We start from the raw sequence: 25,266 nt of genomic DNA, 5'->3' as shown, positions 1-25,266 counted from the left end.
AAAATCCTATATTTCCTTATGAATTTAACTACTAAACTTATTTAGAATTAATTTTCTAAGAAAGCTAGCAAATACTAAATCTTAAACAATTTACATTTCCTACGTCAATTCTGAACTAGTCTTCAACACAATTAAAGTGTTTTTGAAAGGCCTTTATTGATACACTGGAAGTTTTACGTATGTCTAAATGATGATTTAGTAATTTACATATATACAAATATAAAGTATTTATCTTAAACAATATATGTCCTATGTTGATTATGAACTAATGATCTTCGATGCGATTAAAATATTTTTGAACCACCTTTATTGCTAAATTAGAAGTTTATGTCAAGAGGATTCAACAATTTATATGTATTCAAATAAAAAAAATTATTTTATTTGCACAGTATAATATTCCGACAAAAATAATTAAATTGTTAACCCTTCAAGCCATCTAGCTTCCCCCTACACTAGAATCAATTCGATCCTATATATGAATAATGAATATGCACACAGCTCCAAATAATTCTTCATGTCATAATGTAACCTAAGTTAAAGAAAGAACATAGGGAATTGTTACTTTAATAGTTTTTTTTTTCAAAGGGAAAACGGAGGAGAACATTATAAGGTGGAGAATCGAATCCTTATGACCAACAAGGTGAAAGTTCAGGTTGTCAACCAACTCAGCTACTAAAACTCCCCCTGTTACTTTATAGTTTATAGTGTTTGTTCTAATTTTTTTTCAACCCCCGAATATTCGATATTTGCTTTGGACCCGACTAGCTAATCCAAATTAAGATAGGCCAATTTTGAAGTAAAATGTTCTCCATCAAAAATAACTTTCTATTCAGAACTTAAATCTGAAATTTTTGTTTACATATGGAGAATCAACCTTTGATAATTCTTTATTCAACAACTATTACATAGACTAGATCAAAAGCTAAAAAGCCTAGTATAGTTACTAGTGTATTATTATATTATTTTTTATTTTTTATATATATAAGTTGGAATCTAAATTTTTTTGAGTCTTTTGAAATCTTTATAAATGAAGCAGACCAAGTGAATGTAGTGCACTAAGAAGGCAAAACTTTGTATATTCAATCATTGGATTTCGATTCCAAGTCTATCCAACTCTTGACCATAACCCAAGAAATTAAATCCCAAGATTGATATGATCTAATTGAATTGACTTTTTTGTGATTTGTTGTTTGCCATTTTGCCCTTCTTTAATTTGCCACTTTTTTTTTCCTTTCTTTTGCTTTATTCATAGATAATAAGTCTGTTTACTTATTTAGATCCAGTGGATGTGGTTTAAGGCTTTTTAAAAAGCACACTAATCTTCTGTTTTTTTTCTTTTGTGTAATACAGTACAAGAAATCATGCCTCTTTTCTAATTTCTACATTCGTGTGTTGATTAAAGGGAAAAGAAGAAAAAAGAAGTAATTAAAGAACAACCCTCCCCCCTCCCTCCACACACCCCAACCAAGTGGGGGTGGTGGTAAGTCAATTCATATAAGTAGGTTAATTTTTAGATTTTTACTATTGAGTGTATTACGCTTTTAGAATTATAAATTCAATTGAATTAATATGGTGATACGACTAAGCTAATAGCACAAAGAGTAAATGAGTGCAACAAAACAAGGAAAGAAGGCTACAAGATGACTTGTAATCGATCTGGCTTAGGATAATTGAAAATGAATTCACATTCAAAAATCAGAGGCAGGTTCGAAGCCAGCAGAACGCTCTCAGCTTCTTAAATTGGGAATTGTATCGGACCAATGCTACAAGCTTCCGGAATTCAATAGTCTTCCAGGCCTGCTCTGGGGTCTTCTAGTACAGATATGAGCAGTGCGCGTGTCAGAATATATTCTCGCAGAGTCGAAAGGAGCGCACGCCATAGATCACTACCACGTGGTACAACTTCTAAGAAGTCACCTAAACGTTATATGATGAGCTAGGTTGCTTGTTAAGAATTTTAAGAGAAGTTAATTGGACAATAATTGATGATCAATAAGTGTATTTTGCTCAAAGGCTTGGAGATGCATTATGAACATTTTAACGTGCTTGTAAAATATTAAAATATGTTCTATATAGAGTGATCAAAATGAAAAGTTCAATTTTTAGCTAAAGATATTTAAATGATAGGAAGGGGAGCCTTGGAGTAACTGGTAAAGTTGCTGCCATGTGACCAGGAGGTCACGGGTTCAAGCCTTGGAAACAGCCTCTGGCAGAAATGCAAGGCAAGGCTGCGTACAATAGACCCTTGTGGTCAGGCCCTTCCCCGGACCCCGCGCATAGCGGGAGCTTTAGTGCACCGGGCTGCCCTTTTATATTTAAATGATAGAGGAAAGACTATATTAATGACCTAATTCCAAGTCATTTGCCTTGGAGTAGTAGAGAAAAGTATTTTTGGTTGGAGCATCCAAATCATTGACTTTGGTTCAAATTATTGACTTGGACTCAAGTGGATCGAGAAAATTTTATCTTTCTTTTATTGGGGTCTTTCTTTTTTAAGTATAAAAATAAAGTTGGGGCACGTTTTTTGAGGGACTTTAAGTGAGAATTACGATATTTTTAAGACAGCAAAAACAATAACTAACATATTTTATATGATTTCATTTAAAGTCAAAAAAGGAATGATAGAGTGTATGTGTATCGATTTTAATTATCTTTATTTTAAATTAAATAAAGAAGTTTTTTTTTGATTGATTTTAATTTAACAAAAAATATTTTTAAACAGATTTGAGAAATACAAAAATGAAAGAAATTCTAATGAAAATACAAAGAAAAGAAAAATATTGAGAGTAAAAATAGTAAGATAATCAAAATAAAAGAAGTAACAACAATATAATATAACCAGTGTAGTTTTACAAATAAAAAAATAAAAAGAATAAAATATACACAGATCTTAATTCAACATTCCTGATGGATTTTCGACCAGGCAACCAAAACGAAGCAAAAACCTTTTTTATTTTTGCTTGAATTTTGATCATTTTTTAAGGTAGTTTAATTTTGATTAGCAAATTTTATTGGTTTTCTAATCATGGAAGATTTTTCGTTTCTATTCGTGGAATTACGGATTGAATTAGAATTCAAATTAAGTTAATCTTGAATTACTTTATTATTTAAATTTTAATAAGATTTTCGATTTCTACACCGCTTATTATTGTGTTAATTTTACTCAACACCTATCTTTACCCTCTTTAATTCATGTTATTATTCATATGCCAATTACATAGTTTCAATTACGAATTCTAAAATTTTATAATTAGATATTTTCATTGTTTTAATTCATTTGTTCTGTTTTGAATTGACACGAAATTTAAGGAAATTAAAAAAGAATTTGAATCTTGTGTTCATAAACTAAAGATACGTCAAATATATGAAAATAACTTTTAATCTTATAGCTTAAACATATCAAGTGAAAAGTTAAGACTAAAGAATTGCCGGGAAAAAAAAGACATTTTTTTTATTCATACAAAAAAAAAATAAGACAAAAACTTAAAACAGAGGGAGTATTTTTTTTTTGCTATCTCCTAAGTTATTATTAGCATATATAACAAAACAATCACTACTACAAAACACTGGAATGAGCTATAAACCTCACCGCTGGTCCTTTGTTATTTTGCTCGTAGTTAATAAAAATTCATCGATAATTTATTGTTAAGTAGTACTGACGATGAATTTGACTGTTTAGCTATAAAATTTGTTGGTCGTCGCTAAATTCAACTTTTTTTTAAAAGTAGTGAATATGATGATCAACAATAATGATCAAGCTACCGTTATCTTTTTTCCTAAATCAAGAAGATCAGAAAGTCTCAGTATGATAAAAATAAAAAATATTTATACCTTTCTTGGCACTTCAGCCAACCTCAATTAAGTATAGAATTTATTCTTATTAGTGCAATTTTCCTCATGCCAGCCTTATGCTAGGAAATTTTAACCATTTCATTGCCATATTCTAGGATAAATGAAAAAAAGAAAAAAAGATTCCAATGGATATAAACGATGGGAAAAGGGTCAAATTTGTCTCGTAATATTAAAAGCGACTGATTCAGAAATTTCAATTACAAGATTTAAAATATAAGGAAGTAAATATGTAAATAATTCAAAGGAAGTTTAATATCTTTTATATATGTATATACATAAAAAAATTAATTTAATCATGTATAAATAATATAATTCTCTATCAAATATGTTCGAATGAACCCATCGGCTATATCTAGTTTTGCCCTTAGCTTGTTAAACTTTTCCTCTAACCTTACTCTCTGAGCGTAGTCCACACATTTCATGTTGAATGATCTGTTAATGAAAAAGGCAAATACGAAACGATTTTTTATGAAAAAAAATGAATGACCAAAAGTTTAACGGATGACAAAATTGAACATTTTTGCATAGTACATAAGCAAATTCAACTTTTTCCCCGTGACTAATTCATATAACTGACTTTTTGGTTTTGAATGATAGCAGATTTTATCCTAACTTTCATTGGGGACAGATACGGAGTCTCAACTAGTAGATCGATAGGAATATAGCAAGAGGTGAATCTATAAATTAAAAATAAGGTACATAAACTCGTGATTTTTTTATAAAATTAGAAATTATATATATGTTTTTTCTAAAACTGATATAATATTATATGTTATATCATGTTATAAAAAAATTAATATTTTATAAATTTTAGATTCACCTCTTACGTAGCTATGGTAAACAAATGAGATATGGACTTGGTCTTCCCAAATTCTCTGCAAGGGAAGGTTCCCATTGAATAATTCATCTAAGTTTGATTCCATTTCATTTCATTATTATTTCACACTAATATTGCTTTTACATTAAATTAAAATAATAATAACTGTTGATTTCATTCTTCCATCTCTTTTGTGTCTTCCATTTTTTTTGCATAGTAGATAACAAGCATATACTTATAGTATATCTGAAAATTCAAAGATGATGAAGATATATAATAAAAGACACTATAATGTTAATAGTTTGGATGATTAATTAAATAGTGCTATTTGAAAGGTTTGTTTTTGCTTCATTATTATCTCTTAACTTATAAAGTACTTCTTGATAACATAAAAGAAAATTAATAATTATGCACAAGAAAGAAAAATAATAATCTATTACTAGATTCCTTGATTCCTTTATCCTTATAAAAAAACAAATAGAATCTGCCAATACCACCACACCCCTCAACAAAAGAAAATTATTATGTACTAGAAAGAAAGGAAAAAAAAACAAAGAAAAAGAAGAAAATAATTATTTTAAAGAATCCCTTTTGATCAATATCTCCAATAAAGAAATACCAAAATATAATTTCTCTCTCTTTTTTTTTTTTGGTTGTTGCTTGCATCAAAGGCTCCTCTATTAAGATTTAAGAAAAAGTTAGTTTCCATTATATATAATGGTGGGGTTGCCTATTTTCAGTAGGGGAATCAAAGCAGAAAGAAAGAGAAATAAGAAGGAAAAACAGGAGGGTAAAAACAAATTATACACTTTATTTTCCTTCCCTTTTCTCTCCTTTTGAGACTCAAAATTGAAATGTGTTTGCTTTCTTTGTTTTTGCTGAATCATAGATTCTCACACACACCCTTTCAAGTCAAAGAAGAAACATAAAAGAGGAAATTATTAAATATCACTATCAAGCAATAATAATATATTCGATATAATTTCACAAATAAAGCGTAAGAAGGATAGATGGTACGTCAACTTTATCTCTATATTGAAAAATAAAGAGGTTGTTTCCGATAGATCCTCGGCTCAAGAAAAAATAGATCGAAAATGAAATAACGAAAATGCAGAAATCATGGCAAAAATACTATAGAAAGCATCACAAAGCATTTTGAGGAAACAAGAAAAGGGAAAATTATTAAATCACTAGCAACCACAATGACATATTTAGTACAATTTTACAAGTGGCCGATCGAAAAAATAAAATAACGGAAGTAAAATAATAACGAAATTATACTACAGAAAGTATATATGACGAAGCATTCTGAAAAGAAGAACAATAACTACAATAAAATAATACAATTAGTTAAATTACTTGGAAACATAAGAAAAAAAAAAAGTTCGATATGAAATGGGAAATGAAGAAAAGAAGGGCCACAACTCATAGGAGAGCATATATTCCCTTACATCATATGTTTCCAGATATGGAGTGAGAAACAACATGGGACACCCTTAACAAACTTCCCAATTATATATACAACTATAAGAGTTGCCACATTTTTCAGACACAAAGTAACCTCTTTTCTATATGTTTCAATTCATAAAAAAAAATACACATACATTTGTACCTTGTACAACAACAAAAGCAAGAAAGAAAAAAATGGCTCTTGATCAAAATGCACAACAAAGTAAAAATATGAACTTAATTTTATCAAGTGATGCCAAGCCTAGACTAAAATGGACTCCTGATCTTCATCAACGATTCATCGATGCAGTCTCTCAACTAGGAGGTCCAGATAGTAAGTATTTTTTAACTAGACTATGTTGCTCGGATCCTTCAAAAATATCGTTATTGCATCTGTGTCAGATCTTCCTGACACAGGTGCAACTTATTCTAATATTGTTTATTTGATTGATAATGTAGAGGCTACACCAAAATCATTGATGAGAGTGATGAACATTCATGGGCTAACTTTATATCACCTCAAAAGCCATTTACAGGTAATTGTCTCATTGTCACAGTCGTCTAGGTTGCTCAGACTCGCCAAAAATATTATGCGAACCCCTATTAGATCCTCAAAAAATGCACTACTTTTGAACTGATTGATTGGTTATCTTTGTTGTACAGAAATATCGTCTAGGAAAAAGTCAGGTGACTGATCAATCTTTTGATGAAAACAAACAAGAAGTTAAATTGGATTTGTGTGCAACAGTACCTGATAATGATGATACAAAGGGAAATGAAATCTCCAGAGGCTTAAATCAGAGGACTTATTTTGATACAGAGTTGTCTCAGAGTGATCATCAGTTATCTTTGGGAGTTTGTGATGGATCTCAGAATCAGATAAATGAGTAATGATTGCTACCCTTTGAATGCAATAAATTAAGCTCCCGTCTGGCCATAGATTTTAAAATTATATTTGAACATGCATTTTACTTGAAAAAATTCGAAGTTTTGTCCGTAGAAGTCCCAAAACCTGGTCCAAGCCAATTTTCGAGAATATCAGATTTTGAGTCTGATCAAACAAATATTTCAAGATAAATTTTCAAAATTTATGGCCAAAAGCCGGCTAACATAGACATTTCACAAGCATTTACAACATCTAACTAGTTAATTTTTTTTCTCAGGAGTTCCCAAATAGAAAGAGCTTTACAAATGCAAATGGATGTACAAAGGAAACTTCATCAACAGATTGAGGTAAATTTATCTAAAATATGAATATCTTCTTTGAGTTTCATGTGCATATTTTTCCAAGTTATTCATAAATTGACTAGTTTTATACTGATCGTCATTCCCCCCTTTAAGGAGTGTGTTAGGCTAAAGATCAGCGTAAACCAGTCAATTCATGATGAATCCTTATAATACATACAAATTTGCAAAATTTTAACTGGCTCCAACTTTCTTGGGATTGAGGCGTAGTTATTGTTGTCGTTGCAATATTTACAAATTAGTACTTATTTTAGGTACAAAGACATTTACAACTTAGGATTGAAGCTCAAGGCAAGTATTTACAATCAGTTTTAAGGAAAGCACAAGAAACACTAGCAGGATATGGTACTTCTTCTATTGGAGTTGAACTTGCTAAAGCTGAACTCTCTCAATTAGTTTCAATGGTTAACATGGGATGTTGTCCAAGTTCTTCATTGTCAGCCATAACAGAAGTTGGTTCAATCTCAAAAATCACACACACGAAAAAATTGAAAGACGGAATCTTGTGTTCGATTGAAAGTTCATTAACATCTTCAGAGAGCTCAGCAAGAAAGGAGGATCAAAATGATACGCAGAATAATAAGAATAGTACTTCTATTGAACTTCCATTGAATCAAGAAACTAAAGGGAAAAAAAGAAGTAGACATAATATTTGTGATGAACAATCATCCGCTAAAAGATTTTTGGAGACAATTGATTTGAACAGTAAATACCCAAATGAGTATGATGACAATGGTCCAAAAGTTATAGACTTGAACTCCAAGGAAGTAGAGCAATTCAATGAAGTATAGCTGTTAGTGTATTTAGTAATTTTTAATTTTTTTTCTAAGATTATACTTTTTAGTTATTCTCTATATAAAAGTCATTGATTGCTATAGCTAGTAATGTTGTTTATAGAAAGAAATAATTATATGTATATTGTTTTGTGAATGAAATTGAAAGAACTTTTCCAAGTATATCCACATTGATAGGTATTGGATATAATGAGCATAAATGCACGACTCTGTTTTCCCTGTTTCCATTTACTAAAAGTATATGAATCTATTCCAGTGCAAAGTATGTGTCCAAAAACAGATGGCCAACTTGATAGTTGATAATATTCAGCGTAATCTCATGAATAGAGTATGGAGAAGGCAAAGTGTACACAGATTTTACTTTATCATGTTGATATAGAGGAGTTGTTTTTCGATAGGCCCTTAGCTTAAATAAAGCATTCCAAATAGTTTGCAAAAAGAGGAGATACAAATATGGGAGCAATAATGACAGTGAAATAATGCGGGATAGATAGCATTACACAATAGACAGAAAAAAAAAAGTTTAATTTTACAAGTGGGATCTGAAGAGGGTAAAATGTACACAGCATTAACCCTACCTCTATGAGTTAGAGAAATTGTTTTTGATTTTCCCTCGGCAACCCTCCTCTTTTATGCAAATTTAGGATTGGCAATATGAGCGAGCTCATGCAGGCGGAGTTAGATAGTCAATTTGATTTATGAAAAAAAATGAATGTGATGTTGAAAGATTATTCAAAGTGAAGTTCTTCTACCATAGGTGCAAAACAACTCAAGAGAATATGTGTAGATAAATGGCATCTCTTTTTAGTTTTTGTTTTCTTCTTCTGATACCATATTCTAACTCAGCTGCATATGAGCTGCTAAACTTGGAGAATCTATATGTTCTAGGAATCCCATTTTTGGCTATGCTTTTTTAAAGATGCAAGCAAGTAACTTGACTTTAAGTTATATACACTGACGGTGTAAAAAGAACTTATTAGTTTAATCTGTTTGTCTCTCATCAAATATTGTCATGAAACAATTTTGTAACTACATCATATTCTTTCTTTCTTTGTTGAGAGGGTCTATTAGAAACAATCTTTCTATATTCGTAGGGTAGATAAGGTTGCGTATGCACCATCTCCTCCAAATCGCACTTATAGAATTATACAGAATATGTTATTGTCGTAATAGAGTATTCCTTATTTTAATAATGGAAAAACTATAAAACCTAACCAAAATCAGGCTAGGATGGAAGAAAATGAAATTCAATAATTGAAAAGTGGTATACAAAAAACAAAGAAATAGAGAAAAACATGAACTAGCCCAAGTTGAAGTGAAATATTAGCCCAAAAAGGGCCTAAATGAATCAAAATCTTGTGAAACCCAAATGATCTTAGCCCAATAAGACAATAAGCTAAATTGGATCTTCAGCTGTCCAATAGATTGTCTTGTTAAGTCAGAATGAGACTTTAAAATAACTTAAACTAATTGACAAATTATTCTTCCATAGTAAAAACATAATTTCCTATGTCAAGAAAAGACAATAATAAGCTCTACGTATATTTCCCTCTTTTCGTACCATATTTTTTGAGAAGCAATTTTTTTGAATTGAATCTATCATAAAAAAAAACCTTTTTATCACAAGATACATGTACAAACTAAAAAAAACCTTTCTATCATAAGATAAATGTAAAGTTTGTGTACATTTATTTTTTCTGATCTCACTTGTAAAAAGATATTCAATATGTTAGTCAGAAGAGATCATGGGCTACTGATCAAGTTTTAAGTGGAAAAAACTAAATATAAACACTCGAAGTTTTTCAAATTTAGCATTTGTACTAAATTTGGAGGTTCAATTTTGATCTTCCAGTACAACTTATACAACTTTTATTAGTGTCGTATTAAAATTTCAATTAAATCTTAATCATGCATTACATAAATTATTTGGGGTGGCACTTCTAACAAAAGTTCCTCTAAAATAGTTTTACCATTTTACCAATAAATTCAAATTTTGATTTTTTTTGGAAAAACGTCAACGGTTGCTAGCTTATTTGGCAAAAAATAATAATAAAGCATGTTATAAAAAATTAATTAATAAATTGGACATTCGAGAGACAAAAACTCGTTAATTTGATTAAATTAATTTGAAAAGTTATTTCATTTTTACTTATATGTTTCGATTAAATTTTAATGAAATTCTTTCAACTTTAAAAACAACTTATGACTGCACTAAATACCAGAAAAGACCAGAAAAGACCTCATTTCACCAATTTACCAACATACCCAAAGTTCAAACTCAATCTGATTAAATTTTGATGAAATTCTTTCAACTTTAAAAACAACTTATGACTGCACTAAATACCAAAAAAGACCAGAAAAGACCTCATTTCACCAATTTACCAACATACCCAAAGTTCAAACTCAAGTTCAAATTAAATCTCTGATCAAGAATACTTTACCACAATTCAAATTGGTGTGTCAGAGTTAACTTGTATGTAAGATGATCGTATAAATAAGTATTTTCTGTACTGTTAGTTCAATACAATTGATTTTAAGTTGTACTAAACTTGTGACTAGTAAGAATTGTTGATCTTAAGAAACAATGAATAATTGAACATGAAAAATAAATATCCATTTCACCATCCAATTAACAACAAAATATATCTCTGTACAAAAAGACATTATTCTGAAAGAAACTTCAAAATTTGAAACTAATTTTTGTCTCTAAGCCTCTGGTGCATGATCATGTTCATTTTCTGAACTGAAATTAGCTGAAACTGTTTGATTATTACCATTCTCTTCACTTCTCCTTTCATTTCCAACAGAAAAACTCATCCAAATCTCTCTCCTTCTTCCTCGATTTTCACTCTTATTGTTCGAATCACCATCTTCTTCTGGCATTTTATACCTACAAATTGGACACGACCCATGAATCTTCAACCACTTTTCAACACAATTACCATGAAATCTATGCTTACAAGGCATTTCTTTCACTACCAAACCACCAATTCCCAATTCATCCAAACAAACCACACACTCCCCTTTTTCACTTTCTTCACAAATCACAACACTTGGTAATGCATCAATTGATGCTTTGGAAGCTGGTGGTTGGCCTTCTTTACTCATCAATTCGTTCATAAAAGTTTCCAAGGTAGAAGATGTACGGGTTTCCATTATAACCATACTTTGGGTTAACGGGTTTACGAGTATGATCCGATCGGAAAATTCAGATCGGGTTGTTGATTCCCTTGTTTCCTGATCTGGGTTAGATGAATCTTGAACTGGGTTTGGTGAATTTGAATTGTTCGTGAAGGATAAAATGAAAGGTAAAAACAAAGAAGGATCTCTGTTTCTGGAATTCATCAAATTCTCCATCAACGAAGCTGACTCCGATTCTGAAGCCATTAGATTGAAGATTTTTCAAGTATTTAGAGAGTAATTTTTGGTGAAAAAGAATCATAATAGATACTCATTAGTTGTAGAAAAGTGAAGATTATAAAGGAGACAAAGAACATGGTGAAGAAGCCCACAGAAAGTTGTGGAAGATTCTGGAATTATGTTAACAGTTAAGTGTTGTAGTAAATTTTTTATGATTTAATTAATTAGTGTTTATCCTTTCAGGTAGATGGAAAATGTTTTGGAGGGATTTGATTTACTACTACTGAGTCCTACTTTCATTCTATGGTCCAGCACTATAAAACTTGTCATCAACTTGTTAAGTTTTTTTTAATAACATGGCTGATTTAAATACAATATTTGTTTTGATTATTTTTAAAATTTTACTGTATAGTATTTGTTTTAAATACATTATCGTAAGATAATAATAAAAAGTCTTATTTTCTGTAAAAATCAATTTGGTGTGATTGAGTTGTTGCCTTAATATTTTGTCTTTATTTAATCATAAAATAATAATGGCATATTCAGTGTAGTTTTATAAGTGAGGTTTGAGGAGAGTGGTGTATATGCATCTTTATTCCTGTCTTGTGAAGATAAAGAGACTGTTTTTAATAGACCATCGACTACAGTACTAAATCATGAAAAAAATCAAGTAAGTAGGCCAAAAACAAAAGGGGAGAAGTCATGCCAAAAATAATGATAGGTAATTAAGGCACTGTATTACCAATTGCATACATTGTTACACTTAAGCTTTTCAAATGGATACAAAATAGGATATAACACTAACTAATTTTAGCTTGTCTTACTTAGTTGAAATCTTAATTATACGTTATATTTTTCAACTACATACCAATTAGATACCAATTGCAGACATGATTAGACTTGATAATTTCAATGGTATACCAGTTGGATACAAATTTCATACACAGATGGACTTAATTTTCTCAGTGGATACCAATTGGATACCATGTGGATACCAAATGGTTACCAGCATTAGCCAATTTTATTTTTTGACTCTATATCTTAAAAAACACTACATACACAAAGGAATAAGTAGTACACATAATAAATGTTCTTAAATCGGAATTCATTAAGTTAAACGATCGAAAAAATCAAAACATGTGTTTGTCAAAATTAAACAACTAAATTAAAATAAAAATAAATTATGACTAATTTTCAGCAGGGGTAATTTGAACATATCTTCTTGTTATCTCCTCCCAACGACATGTATTGCATGGAACTTTAGACCTCTTGAATTTCACATCAGCAAATCCTTTCCAACGCTCAAATTGTGGTCTCCCTACCTTTTTCTTAAAACCAGGCAGCAACAATTTAGGTTCCAGCACATAACTTAGTATATCCCACGTACTCTCGCATAGAAGAGGTTCAACAGGAATTGCATATACATCTTTAAAATTTTTGTGACATAAATAGTATACCAATTAGATACAAGTTTTTTGGCATTATCTACACCAATTTCATATTATTATTGTGCAAAATTCTATATTAATTTCATGCCATAATTATACATTGATTCATACCAGATTCATACCAAAAGAATATCAATTTCATACCAATTGTAACATCAAAACGTGTGTTTAACGCAATTAGATAATTAAATTTAAAATTAAAATCACCTATGCAACCATTCAAATCTTAAAAATTAAAATTCAATTACATAAATTAAATTGTTATCATTTGTATATAACGACACACTAAGTAAATCAATAAATAAACATAAAAAAATCTTGACTTTTTACATTAACTCACAAAAAAGTCTAAAACGATACACTAAATAAACCACTAAAATATCAAAAAAAATATAAATAGCATACTAATTTTTCACTGACACAAAAATAACACAAAGTTGTATTCTCATTATAATCTAAAAATAAACATGTTTTCATGAACACAAAAACTCTTGGACAAAAGAGCGCCCTCTCTTTTTTTCGGAAAATCAAGTTTGCTGGGCTGAAACTTAGAATGGCTGGCCTGTTTGGACGGTAAAACGGGCTTGAAATTTAATTTTATTCAACAAAATCACCCAAATCTGATACCAAATAATAAAAATATATTATATTTGAAACGCATCGACACAAAATAATGAAATCACTCATTCATACTATTAATTATTATTTTTTAAAAAAATACAAATAAACAACAAAAATACTATAGATTAAAAGAAAAAAAACAAATTTTGTATAAAACCTAAATATAATTTTAAAAGAACTAAATAACGACATCAAAACAAGAGAAAACACTAACATGAAGAATTCCCATCTTCCTCCATGTTGAATTAGAATTGAACAGAGTTAGTTTCCATGTTGAATTTTGAGAAACGGAAGAAGAAAAAAAGAAATATATCATGCATACAAAATCGGATTAGAATGTAATTTGGAGATAATCGGATTAAAGATATATCACTTCAACTAATTTGGAGATAATTATGAGATTATAATGTACATTCAGTTCCAGTTCCTTTAATTAAGAAATTAATATCTGTCATTATTATGGGTAAGTTATTATTAGGTCTGTTCACAGTTTTGGTTAAAATCAAAACCAAACCGAAAATTTAATCAAACCGAATAAAAAAACAGACATTTGGTTTTGTTTGGTTTGGTTTGGTTTTAAATTTGAATAACCGATAATATTTGGTTTGGTTATGGTTATAGGAAAAAATAACCGAATAAATAACCGAACCAAACCGATAATTATATACATAAAATTTATAATTATTTATATGTACAATATTAGTTTTTCATAAATAATTAAAGATATTTTATACCTTTTAATTATTAATTTAATATTAATCTACTTATTTTTAAGGCCCAACAATTCAAGCCCAACTCTCAAGCCCAATTCTAAATCCTAAATTCCTAATAAGCACTAAGCACTTAAGCAGCAGGCAGCAACATAAGGTAAAAGTTAAAACTTTAAAACCCTAGTATCTATTTTTCTTTTACATTTCTGTTCCTCTCACGTTGGTTTCTCACAAAGTCACAGACCCACAGTCATAGACTAACAGTGAATGCTCAAAAGCAACCTCAACTTCTCAACCCCAAGTACAAGATTGTCAAATTTTGAGAAGGTTTATAAGAAGTTTTTCAAATTTTAAATTGATTTTAAGTTTTTTTCTTTTTTGTTTAGAATGTTTAAGTTGTTTCCTTTTTTGTTTCGAATCTATGTGGGCCGTGAGGAAAAAAAAGCTTCGTAAGAATTTGAAGAATGTAGAGAGAAAATATTTGAATTGTCTCGGCTAGTCATAAACCGAATAACCGAACCAAACCGAACCAAATCGACAATAACCAAACCCGTGGTTATTATTTTACTCGGTTTGGTTATGGTTTTAGACATTTAATAACCGATTAAATTGGTTTGGTTATGGTTTTAATCAATAACCGACCCAAACCGAACCATGAACACCCCTAGTTATTATAATATTTTTTTAATTATTTGTTATAAGTAATCTACAATTTGTCATTCGGTCAATTTTCTCCAACTTTTTATTTGCTTATTTTGGGCTTATATGGGAAGAAGGCACTTTGCAGATAACCTGTTTGATTAAATTCCCCAAAGAGCGTGGCAGTTTTTAATCACTAAAACTTTTGGGAACTTAGCAGTAAGAATGTCAACAATGGCTCTGGGTAATGTTTGTTTGCCAAAAATCAAGACTTGTGAGCTCTTTGGAATTTGTATACATCATTCATATACCACTCTTCCTGTCCAAATTAAAAGTAAGTTTTATTGTCAATTGCTCTAAAGTTTCTAGCTTTTCTAGATAATGTCTTTTGGTATTGGAAATTCTATTCTACTTTGTACTTAGCTTTTTATATTATCCTTTGTAGGCTTAAACATGAACCCATTGGTAATTCAAGCTACAGCTAAAGCTAATTCTCGGACTGAGAGTGCTAAACTTCGAAATAGGCGAATTAGAAAAAAGGTATGTTAACTTTGTTAAAATTATGGCTCTTGATGATTATTATTTTTTCCACCAAAATAATGTTTAATGTCAAATTGGAGACATGATAAGCTATTTCATGTAGCCCCATTTATGTGCTACAACTATAGCTTATTAAAGAACATGACCCTAGATAGAAGGTAGGATGGTCAATAGGTAGTTTAGTGTGGCCGCCGGTTAGGTATGAGAGGCAGGAGGCTAGCCCCATATACTCTTCTCCTTATTAGTTGTAGTGTTTAGTGATTGCGTAGTTTCTTTTCTTCAATGTGTTTCAACTATCTATTGCTTCATTTTGCTATGTATCCTGTCATATTTTTCTTTTTGCAATGCTTCTCTGAATAACTTCTCCTTTGAGCCGAGAGTATTGGAAACAACTTCTCTACACCCATAAAGATAGGGCTATAGTCTGCGTACATCTTATCTTCCCCAGACTCTACTTGTGGAATTACACTAGGTGTGTTGTTGTTGTTATTTGTCCACCCTAAGAAGTAATGGTAGTGCACAAGATTTGGTGTTGATTGCAACATTTTGGTGTTCGGATAGAAAGAAGAAACTAATTTAGGGGAATAGATTTGGGAATGATGCATTTAGTGCTTTAATTTGCAAGGGATCAATGTAACTGGTTTTTAAGATCATACGATATTGAGCACAGATTGATCGTTTCTACTTAGAAACAGAACAAGTGTACATATTTGAATAAGGCGAGTTTATTGGTTTCTTGGCCTATTTGTATCGGAGTAGCCAACAATGACTTCGACTTTTAACCTAACGGATTGTCATTTCATGTGTTTCTTCCGTTGCATAAGAACCATCGGGCTTTGATTTAAATCTTTGCATATTTCTATGCCTAGTACGAAAAGATAGACCACTCATAGCTTTGCCCTTGTCATCTATCTTATCCTTGCCTTTGTAAACTTGTGCAAACGTCTTTTGGCTTGTTCCATGTTGATGAGGTTTTTTTTACCACTTGAGTTACCGAATGCAATGTTTAATCTTATGTGTTCTCTAAAATCATTTCATGAACTCACTCTACAGCATGTATGCATAAGTTTGTTGATTCACTGTAATTGTTAAAAATCTATTTGGTCTTGGCAGTATAATGGCACTCTTGAAAAACCAAGACTTTCAGTCTTCTGCTCAGAAAAACAGTTGTATGCTACACTGGTAGATGACCAGAACAAGAAGTGCTTGTTTTACGGAAGCACTTTGCAAAAAACAATCCGCGGTGATCCACCTTGCAGCACCATAGTGAGTATCTACAGCACATCGAGACCATAACTTTATGATGTCATGGCATTATTCCCTAACTTTGTCCCTCTCGATTACAGGAAGCAGCGGAACGTGTTGGTAAGAAACTAGTGCAGACTTGTGTTGATCTTAACATCGATGAAATTTCATCTTATGATCGCAATGGTTTTGCTCGAGGAGAAAGAATGGAAGCCTTTGAGATTGCCATTTCTCGACATGGTTTCCTGTTCAAATAGTTCTTCCTTATTTCTATGTGAATTTTGTATAGCCTTAATGAGTTTGAAGCTCTTACCTTTTACAAAAGGGAAAATACGCCTCAACATCATTTAATAGCTAGTTTTACCCTTTGTTATCCTTCGATATGTGGCGTATTTAGAGGTCTTTGCTCGGTGTGTAGATAAGGGGATGTTATTGCACAACATAAACACACGTTAAATGAGTTTGACAATGCTTTTATTATTTTAACATGTGCAATTAGAATTTTGACCTAAAAATTTTCTATTTTATGTTAACTTTTGTATTATTTTTTTCACAATTTTCAATAATTCTGTTTTTAATAAAAGAAAATAGAATTGTTATTTCTTATCAATGTAGAAATTCTGAAGCATAAACTTAGTAATTTTTCTAGTACTTTATTATTCTAATAATGAATAAAGTATTTTTGATAATAATTACAAAATAACTATTATTTTTTAGTATTAAGTGCAATTAACAATTAGTAGTTAATGTGTTTTACTTTGATATTATAATAAGATCGACTATAACGTCGAAGAAGAGAAAGTTGATCACGTATCGATCACAGTCCAAAGACATATATGTGATAACATAAATAATTATATTTGGATCAAAGAGAGATATAAGATAAGAAGTAGGATAATTGTTGAAACTGAAAAGATAGTTGTCATTAGGAAGAAACCTCTAAATGATAAGTTAAATTAAATATAGATTTACAAATATAATGAAAATTATAATTATAATTCAAAAACAAGAACTAATTTTTCCTATCTATAGAGATATCCATCTTTATTTTTTTAAAAATTATTTAAGATTAAAAAAAAAGAGTTTTATTTATTAGTGTGTGCCTATGATTTAGGAGCAATTTTTAGGAAGAGTATAATATGGATAACTACCTAAAAGTTTGAATTTTGAAAAACTGTAAAAAAAATAAATGAACATGTTTTCTTTTAAAAATAAGGGTTATGTTGATTGTAGGTAAGATTTTAAATTATTTTTTTAATTTGAATAATTTTTTTTTTCAGTGACAGTTTTTGTGATCATTCAAATTGTGTCACTAACCGTTCAAAAAAAAAAAGTGCATTTACGTAACCAAAACTATAAATAAACCAACAAAACTTCATTCCTATTTCTCTCCATTTCTTCAAATCTTTCACCATTTTCTCAAGCAAAAAAAAACATAAAAATGGAGCAAAGTACTGATGGAATTGGAATAAAAATCTACAGTGCATCGAAACGCGTCGATAATTCATCATCTTCTTCTATGTACCCTACTAATTTACCATCACAAGATGATGTTGCAATCCCAGAATTGGTTCAACCATCAATTGGTGGTAAAAAAAGAAGAGCAATGGCAAATGGTGTTCAAAAAACACTTTCAAAAACTTCATTACTTGTTAATTTTCTACCAACAGGCACACTTTTAACATTTGAAATGTTACTTCCATCAGTATTTGGGAAAGGAGATTGTTCACCAATTACTACACTTATGATTTTGACACTTCTTGGACTTTGTACTTTGTCATGCTTCTTCTTCCATTTTACCGATAGTTTTCGCGGTCCCGATGGAAAAGTTTACTATGGTTTTGTTACACCAAGAGGATTGAAAGTTTTCAAGACTGGACTAGGTGTCGATGTACCAAAAGATGAAAGGTAACTGTTTGTTTTCCAATATTTATGTATGTGGTCACAAGCACTATTTCTATGAAAAAAGAGAAAAATACAGATTTGTGAAGGGATATTTTTCAATAAAGATTTTCATTCACAAAATTTTGTGATTGTGATGTGACAAAAGATTTTCTGTCACAAATTGTGACTAAATATTTCTAATAAAAGATTTTTCACCATCAAGTTGTGAGTTTTTTTTTTCTTCCATGACAAATTTTTGCGACGTTCTAATTTATGACGGGAGAAGAATCCGTCACAAATATTGTTTTTTTTTTTTCCATATAGTTAGTCGATTTTACGCCCTCAAAGTCATTATTTCACTATAAAATTTCAGAATCTTAAATATTGTGGATGAAATTTGTGATTTTTTTTTTTGTAATCTTTCACAACTTTTTGCGACGTTTTAATTTGTGATGGTTTCTTCTGCCATCACACATAGATTTTTTTTTTTTAATTTATAGTTAGTCGATTTCACGCCTCAAAGCCTTTGTTTGACCATAATTTGTGACAGTTTTATGACAAAATCTTCAATATTGTGAACGAAATTCGTATTGTTTTTTTTTTAATTATATAATATAGTGAGTTGATTTTGTTAATTTTTTTTTGGTGTACTAGGTACTTTGTGGGATTGACAGATTTTGTACATGCAATGATGTCTGTTTTGGTGTTTGTGGCAATTGCATTTTCTGATCATAGAGTGACACTTTGTCTATTTCCTGGACATGCAAAAGAACTTGATGAAATTATGAGGAGTTTTCCATTAATGGTGGGAGTTATTTGCAGTGGACTTTTTCTTGTTTTTCCTAATACTAGATATGGTGTTGGATGTATGTCTGCTTAATTAGCAATATTAATATTCTAAACTAGACTACATTTATTTTCTAGTTTTTTTTTTTAAAGAAAAAATAATAATAATTAAGTTCTCTATGGTATTGTTTGATATGTTGTAATTTAAGTTTGTTACATTTATTATTATCAGATCAATAAGTGACTATGGTTGATGTTTAATTATATAACAAGTTTTTGAATTAAAGGATAGTCCTGTATACTAAAATATCTGCTATGTACGAGATTCGGAGAAGGGTTGCATCCTTGTGACCTTGTGATCGCAAAATAACAATTTTTGTCGGTTACTTACTTTAAGGCTCTCCTCGAAGAAAATTTATCTTAATTAGGAAAGCAAAAATATTTCTGATTTTTTCAAGTGGTGAAATTTGGAGAATTATAAGTGTGTTTATGGAGGATAATATAATATAGAAATTATAGTTGGTAGGTAATAGGAACAAAAATAAAAAGTTTTGTCCATTATCATCTATTTATCATATAGAAAAATCCAACTTAGGGATGAAAGTAGTCATTCCCAAAAATAGTCATTTATGATTATTTTCAATTTAAAAATTCAAATTTTCCACATTTGCAACATCCCTTTGTCAGTTTTAAATTTTAAATATATTGACAGAGAAATAATTATTTTGCTATTTGACAGTGCTGCACCATTCAATTATTTTGCTAGCTGCTCTAGTTTAAGGCCTCTCTAGATATTTATGTTAGACTTTTTTAGAATATCACATGGTGTATTTCAAATTCTTCATAAATAATTTTTTTTCATTTTAAAATACTTCTCACGTTTTTCTTTTAGAAAGTCTATTTCACTAATTTTGAAAGTTAAATTAAATTAGATTAATTTGATATTTTAAAAATTAAAATTAGATATTCAAATATTATACGAAAAGTACTATTAATTGCAATTTTTTTCTCATATTAATATGATAAAAAAATTCATCTTAAAATGTTGATCAAAGTTCATATTGTTTAACTTTCAAAAATAAATAAATTATGACAACTAAAAAGTAACTAAAGGGATAGTATATTTTTGAATATTTTGATACGAATATAATATTTCGAAGAATCCTGTACGATACATATCAAGTTGACGTGTATATATATGTTGGACACTTTCAACTTTACACGGTGATTAAGAAATCATTAATACATTGGAAGACTTTACCATTTTTCTCCCTTTGTTTATATCAATGCAATATACATAGAGTATAAAAATAGTTAGTATTAAGAATTGGTTACATTCAAAAGGTCATATTAATTGTAGGGGTAAAATAGAAAAAATTTAATTAATTTTATCTTGATTTTGATTTAGTAAGTGATCAAGTAATATGAAACAAATATTTTTAATAAAATACCCATCTAATATGGGACGGAGGGAGTACGACCTCCGCCACACACATCAATAAATCTCTCACTTCAACATGATAAGGTGAGTTTGTTAACTTGTACATCCAAAATCTCTACACATTTCAAAATTGCTACTATCGAGGTGTAATCTTCTCTCTATCGTTCCAATTAAATAGGTACTAATTAATTAGTCATATGACTATGTTAGTCCCAAGAGTAATGTTGAATTCTGGTCATGAAATGCCTCTAATAGGCATGGGAACAGCACCAACAACACTAACATTACCACCAATTGACCAATTAGTCTCCATTTTTATCGATGCTATCGAAGCCGGTTATCGACACTTTGACACCGCCGCGGTCTATGGCTCTGAGGAAGCACTTGGAAAAGCCGTGGCGGAAGCGTTACGACGCGGACTCATTAAGAGCCGTGAAGATGTTTTCATTACCTCCAAGTTATGGTGCACCAAAGCACACCATGACCTTGTTCTTCCTGCCCTCAAAAGATCTCTCGCGTAAGTTTTGCTCATATTGTCGATTTCAACAACAACAATAACAATCCAGTGAAATTCCACAACGTGGGGTCTGGGGAAGGTAAATTATACGCAGACCTTACTCCTACCAAGGTAGGACGGCTATCGATTTCAAATTCAGATAAAATAAAAGGTTGTGATAGATCTAACATGTTATGTTTCTCTAATCTACAAAAGAGATTGTCATGGCAATCTTATTCTGTCTATATATGGTAGTATTTCCTACTTCAATTGATATGGTAATATTTACTTTTTAGTCCATTCAAGATAGAATGAATACTTTCTAATTTTGGAAATAATTTAATTTAACTTTCTTATTTTTTTTTTCTTAATGACATATTTTTTCCGTCCCATTTTAGTTGTCATGGTTTCCTTTTTGAGAGTCAAACTATATGAATTTTGACTAACATATATTTTTTATCATATTGATATGAAAAAAATTATAACTTATAGTTCTTTTCGTATAGTTGTTGAATATCTAATTTTAATTTTTACTTTATAATATTGAGTTAAAGTAATATAATTTAACTTAAAAAATTAGTCAAATTGACTTTCAAAAAATGCAATATGACAACTAAAATGGGACGGAGGGAGTATTATTTTAGTCATATAAATATTATATTATATGTTTAAGATCACATGTTTCAACAGTCTTATAATTATACAAATGTTATGACATGTTTAAAATTATGAATTTCAAAAGTTTTCATTTCTTTTTTAAACTTTGTATTCGATCAAATTAAACTACATAAATTGAAATAAAGGGAGTGTATATGGATATTATTGTTATTCATTCTTAATTATTAATATTGGATTGAAACATGATTAAATAAAGTGACGTGGACATGAGGATTCATATATTATAGTCGAACTTTAACTTGTTTGGAATTGAAACATGTTGGTGAAATTACAAGATTACAAATTACAATTGAAAAATAAAATGAAGAAATTAACTTCACTTCGTGGCTGAGGCGCGGATATCTCGCTCTCTTTAAGGAGATTCAACTCCACTGCAGTAAATCGTTTCACTGGTCCAGCAGTAGTCCTCTTGACTTGTCCCCTCCAGGATACAACAGCCTTATCACAAAATGTAACTCAACAAACTTTGGACAAGAGTTGAGTTTAAAGCTCCACACAAAGAACACCTCCCTTCAACTAATAAGAACTCTCTTTTTAGACTAACTTAATTCTCTCAATTTTTTCTTCTCTTATCTTACATTTCAAAACAAAGAAGACTTCTCTATTTATAGGAGAGAAAATCATACAAAGATGAAAAAATAATAGAATGCCATCATTATCATCATTTAGTGCACCATTATGATTTAGTACACCACTTATTAGTGATAATTAGATTAAAAAATACATAATGAAATGATTTAGTGCACCACTTATTAGTGATAATTAGATTAAAAATACATAATGAAATGATTCAGTCTTGCACTAACTAAAGATGATAATGAAAGACATTTTTATGCACTAAAAAGAGAATAATAATATATGCCACTTATGCAAATTAATATCACTCAATATTGATATTAAAATGCTTAAACACTTACAAAACATATATAATTGTTATTTTTATTGGTACACACTCAATACATGCATCAAATATCCAATCATGAATGTAAAGATACGGGTACGTATGATCTGCGTACATCCCATCCTCTTCAAATTTCACACATGGAACTATCCTGAATATGTTGTTGTTGTAGTCATGAATGTCATAAAATGTTTTGTAGGAGGCTAGGGATGGATTACTTGGACTTGTACCATATACATTGGCCAGTGAGTATGAAGAATGGTAGTGACCAAGAAATAAAGGTGGTAAATGAGGATGTAATTCCATTTGACATAAAAGGAACATGGGAAGCCATGGAAGAATGTCACAAATTAGGTTTGGCCAAATCCATTGGTGTATGCAACTTCAGTTGCACAAAACTCTCTCAACTCCTAAGCCATGCTACAATTCCTCCTGCTGTAAATCAGGTATATATTGGGTATGGAATTTAAGAATTTTTTTCCAAATAATAATAATTATGGTTTAAACTAAGCTACAGACATTTATGTGATTATAAATTATTTCGTTAAAAATATTATGTGATTAAAAAAAGATAACTTTCTTCTTCGAACAGACTAAAGAGGAAAGTATGACATTCTTAAAACTCAAAGAATGGGGACAGATGTGCACAAACACCTAAGATCAGGGACCAAATAGAACATCTCATAAAAATAATGTATAGAAGGATTTAATATTAAACTATATACAGAGTGTAAAACACTAAAAATGTCTTTACTATCGATATGTTTTTTAACCTTTACTAGCAGGTCAGTTACTATTTTGATCAGATTAGTGTCTATTGTACAAATTTATATACTCTCTCTGTCACAATTTATATTGCATTTTTCATATTTCAATTTTGACCGTAAATTCACATGTAGAATCTTTAGATTTTTAAAAATAAAAATTATATATTTTTATAAAATTATATAAAAATTATTATAAAACATAATAATTGACAATCTAAAATATGAAAAAAGTAATGATTAAAGAAAGACTCATTTAACACTTAAAATCGGAACATTGCTACATAAATTGAAGCAGATCTCATCAAACTCAAACCCTCATTTGTTCTTCATGAAACTTTTTCAATGGTTTTTGAGGTGTATTTTCAATAATATTTCTCATCAGTAACTAAGTTACAAAGATTAGAGAAATAATTACTTCATCTATTTCAAAAAGAATGACCTATTTTCCTTTTTAATCTGTTTTAAAAAAAGACCTCTTTCTTTTTTTGGCAACACTTTAATTTCAACTTTCCACGTTACAGCCCTGAGATTAAAGGATATTTTGGTACATTTAACATAACTTTAATTTAGAGCCACAAAATTTAAAAGTCTTCTTTATTTTCTTAAATTTCTTATCAAATCAAATTAGGTTATTTTTTTTAAAACGGAGTAAGTAATTTTTAATGACAGGTGGAAATGCATGTAACATGGAGACAAGAGAAGATGTTAGCATTTTGCAAAGAGAAAGGAATACATGTTAGTGCATGGTCTCCCCTTGGAGCTAATGGGATACCTTTTTGGGGCAATCATGCTGTTATGCAAAACTCTATTCTAAAAGGCATTGCCTTTCATAGACAAAAGAGCATTGCACAGGTACAAAAAAAAAAAGCATTCACTCTGTGTTTACACTAAATTATTAATTTGGTAATATTCAAGTTTAATATATTGATACCCTCTTAAAATTTTTCATTTAAACACTTGAATTAAGATTTATTTTAATCGAGCATCTGAATTCATAATAAAGTGTTTCGATTAGTCATTAGACACTTTTAGTTTATTTTTTTTTAAAAAAATAAGAAGTAATATGTGTGTTCTCAAACGTCTAATAAGTAGTTAACTCCATAAAATATGACATCTCCTTTAAGTATGCATGTTAGCCTCAATTGGAATAGAATTGAGGTTTTACGACTTATTGAGGCAAACACATATGTTATTATATGTATAAGTTCGGAACAAGTATTAGTTCGAGCGTCTAAATGAAATTGCTGACAAGAATAGTATTGTTTGATATTTATAGATGGCATTGAGGTGGGTATATGAGCAAGGAGTTAGTGTGTTAGTGAAGAGTTTTAACAAGGATAGAATGAAAGAGAATCTTCAAATTTTGGATTGGGAATTGAGCAATGAAGAAAATGCTAAGATTCAAGAGATTCCTCAATGCAGGGGATTTAAAGGTGAAGTTTTTGTTCATCCAGATGGACCATACAAATCTATAGATGAATTCTGGGATGGTGAACTATAAATGTTACTGCTAAGCATTCTGTTTTGCAATTTTGGGCTTTTTTGTGATTACATGTCAATAATACTGAGTGTTTGTCTCACTTTCTTCCTTTA

General features: G+C 29.9%; 5 protein-coding genes across 6 annotated transcripts; 4 read left to right on the top strand and 1 right to left on the bottom strand.

The window, feature by feature from the left end:
* Window positions 1-6,123: 6,123 nt before the first annotated feature.
* LOC129880157 (myb family transcription factor PHL8-like) lies at window positions 6,124-8,325 on the top strand. Its single transcript, XM_055954073.1, has 5 exons — window positions 6,124-6,452; window positions 6,578-6,654; window positions 6,782-7,005; window positions 7,282-7,351; window positions 7,618-8,325. The coding sequence occupies exons 1-5, from the start codon at window positions 6,242-6,244 to the stop codon at window positions 8,152-8,154; spliced, it is 1,119 nt and encodes a 372-aa protein (XP_055810048.1). The 5' UTR covers window positions 6,124-6,241; the 3' UTR covers window positions 8,155-8,325.
* Window positions 8,326-10,749: 2,424 nt separating this feature from the next.
* Window positions 10,750-11,665, bottom strand: LOC129874896 (E3 ubiquitin-protein ligase MPSR1-like). The gene has a single exon (XM_055950282.1). The coding sequence runs from the start codon at window positions 11,542-11,544 to the stop codon at window positions 10,864-10,866; it is 681 nt and encodes a 226-aa protein (XP_055806257.1). The 5' UTR covers window positions 11,545-11,665; the 3' UTR covers window positions 10,750-10,863.
* A 2,143-nt stretch (window positions 11,666-13,808) lies between these two features.
* Window positions 13,809-17,235, top strand: LOC129874892 (uncharacterized). 2 transcript variants are annotated; one of them, XM_055950269.1, is made up of 5 exons: window positions 13,809-14,049; window positions 15,073-15,269; window positions 15,381-15,475; window positions 16,589-16,741; window positions 16,822-17,235. In XM_055950269.1, exons 2-5 carry the CDS (start codon window positions 15,161-15,163, stop codon window positions 16,975-16,977), a joined length of 513 nt encoding a protein of 170 aa, XP_055806244.1. In that variant the 5' UTR covers window positions 13,809-14,049; window positions 15,073-15,160; the 3' UTR covers window positions 16,978-17,235. The 2 variants fall into 2 exon arrangements, with proteins under 2 accessions (XP_055806244.1, XP_055806247.1); XM_055950272.1 differs by having other exon boundaries at window positions 15,070-15,269.
* Window positions 17,236-18,161: 926 nt separating this feature from the next.
* LOC129874888 (protein DMP8-like) lies at window positions 18,162-19,484 on the top strand. Its single transcript, XM_055950268.1, has 2 exons — window positions 18,162-18,628; window positions 19,259-19,484. Exons 1-2 carry the CDS (start codon window positions 18,162-18,164, stop codon window positions 19,482-19,484), a joined length of 693 nt encoding a protein of 230 aa, XP_055806243.1.
* Window positions 19,485-20,937: 1,453 nt separating this feature from the next.
* On the top strand, window positions 20,938-25,252 carry LOC129874877 (protein REDOX 2-like). Its single transcript, XM_055950259.1, has 4 exons — window positions 20,938-21,348; window positions 23,106-23,352; window positions 24,343-24,525; window positions 24,950-25,252. The coding sequence occupies exons 1-4, from the start codon at window positions 21,029-21,031 to the stop codon at window positions 25,172-25,174; spliced, it is 975 nt and encodes a 324-aa protein (XP_055806234.1). The 5' UTR covers window positions 20,938-21,028; the 3' UTR covers window positions 25,175-25,252.
* The last annotated feature ends 14 nt before the right edge of the window (window positions 25,253-25,266 follow it).

Source organism: Solanum dulcamara, chromosome 2 (genome assembly GCF_947179165.1).
Source record: "Solanum dulcamara chromosome 2, daSolDulc1.2, whole genome shotgun sequence".
Lineage (NCBI taxonomy): Eukaryota > Viridiplantae > Streptophyta > Magnoliopsida > Solanales > Solanaceae > Solanum > Solanum dulcamara.
The sequence above is the reverse complement of the archived record's forward strand: the minus strand, read 5'-3'. Positions and strand labels throughout refer to the sequence as shown.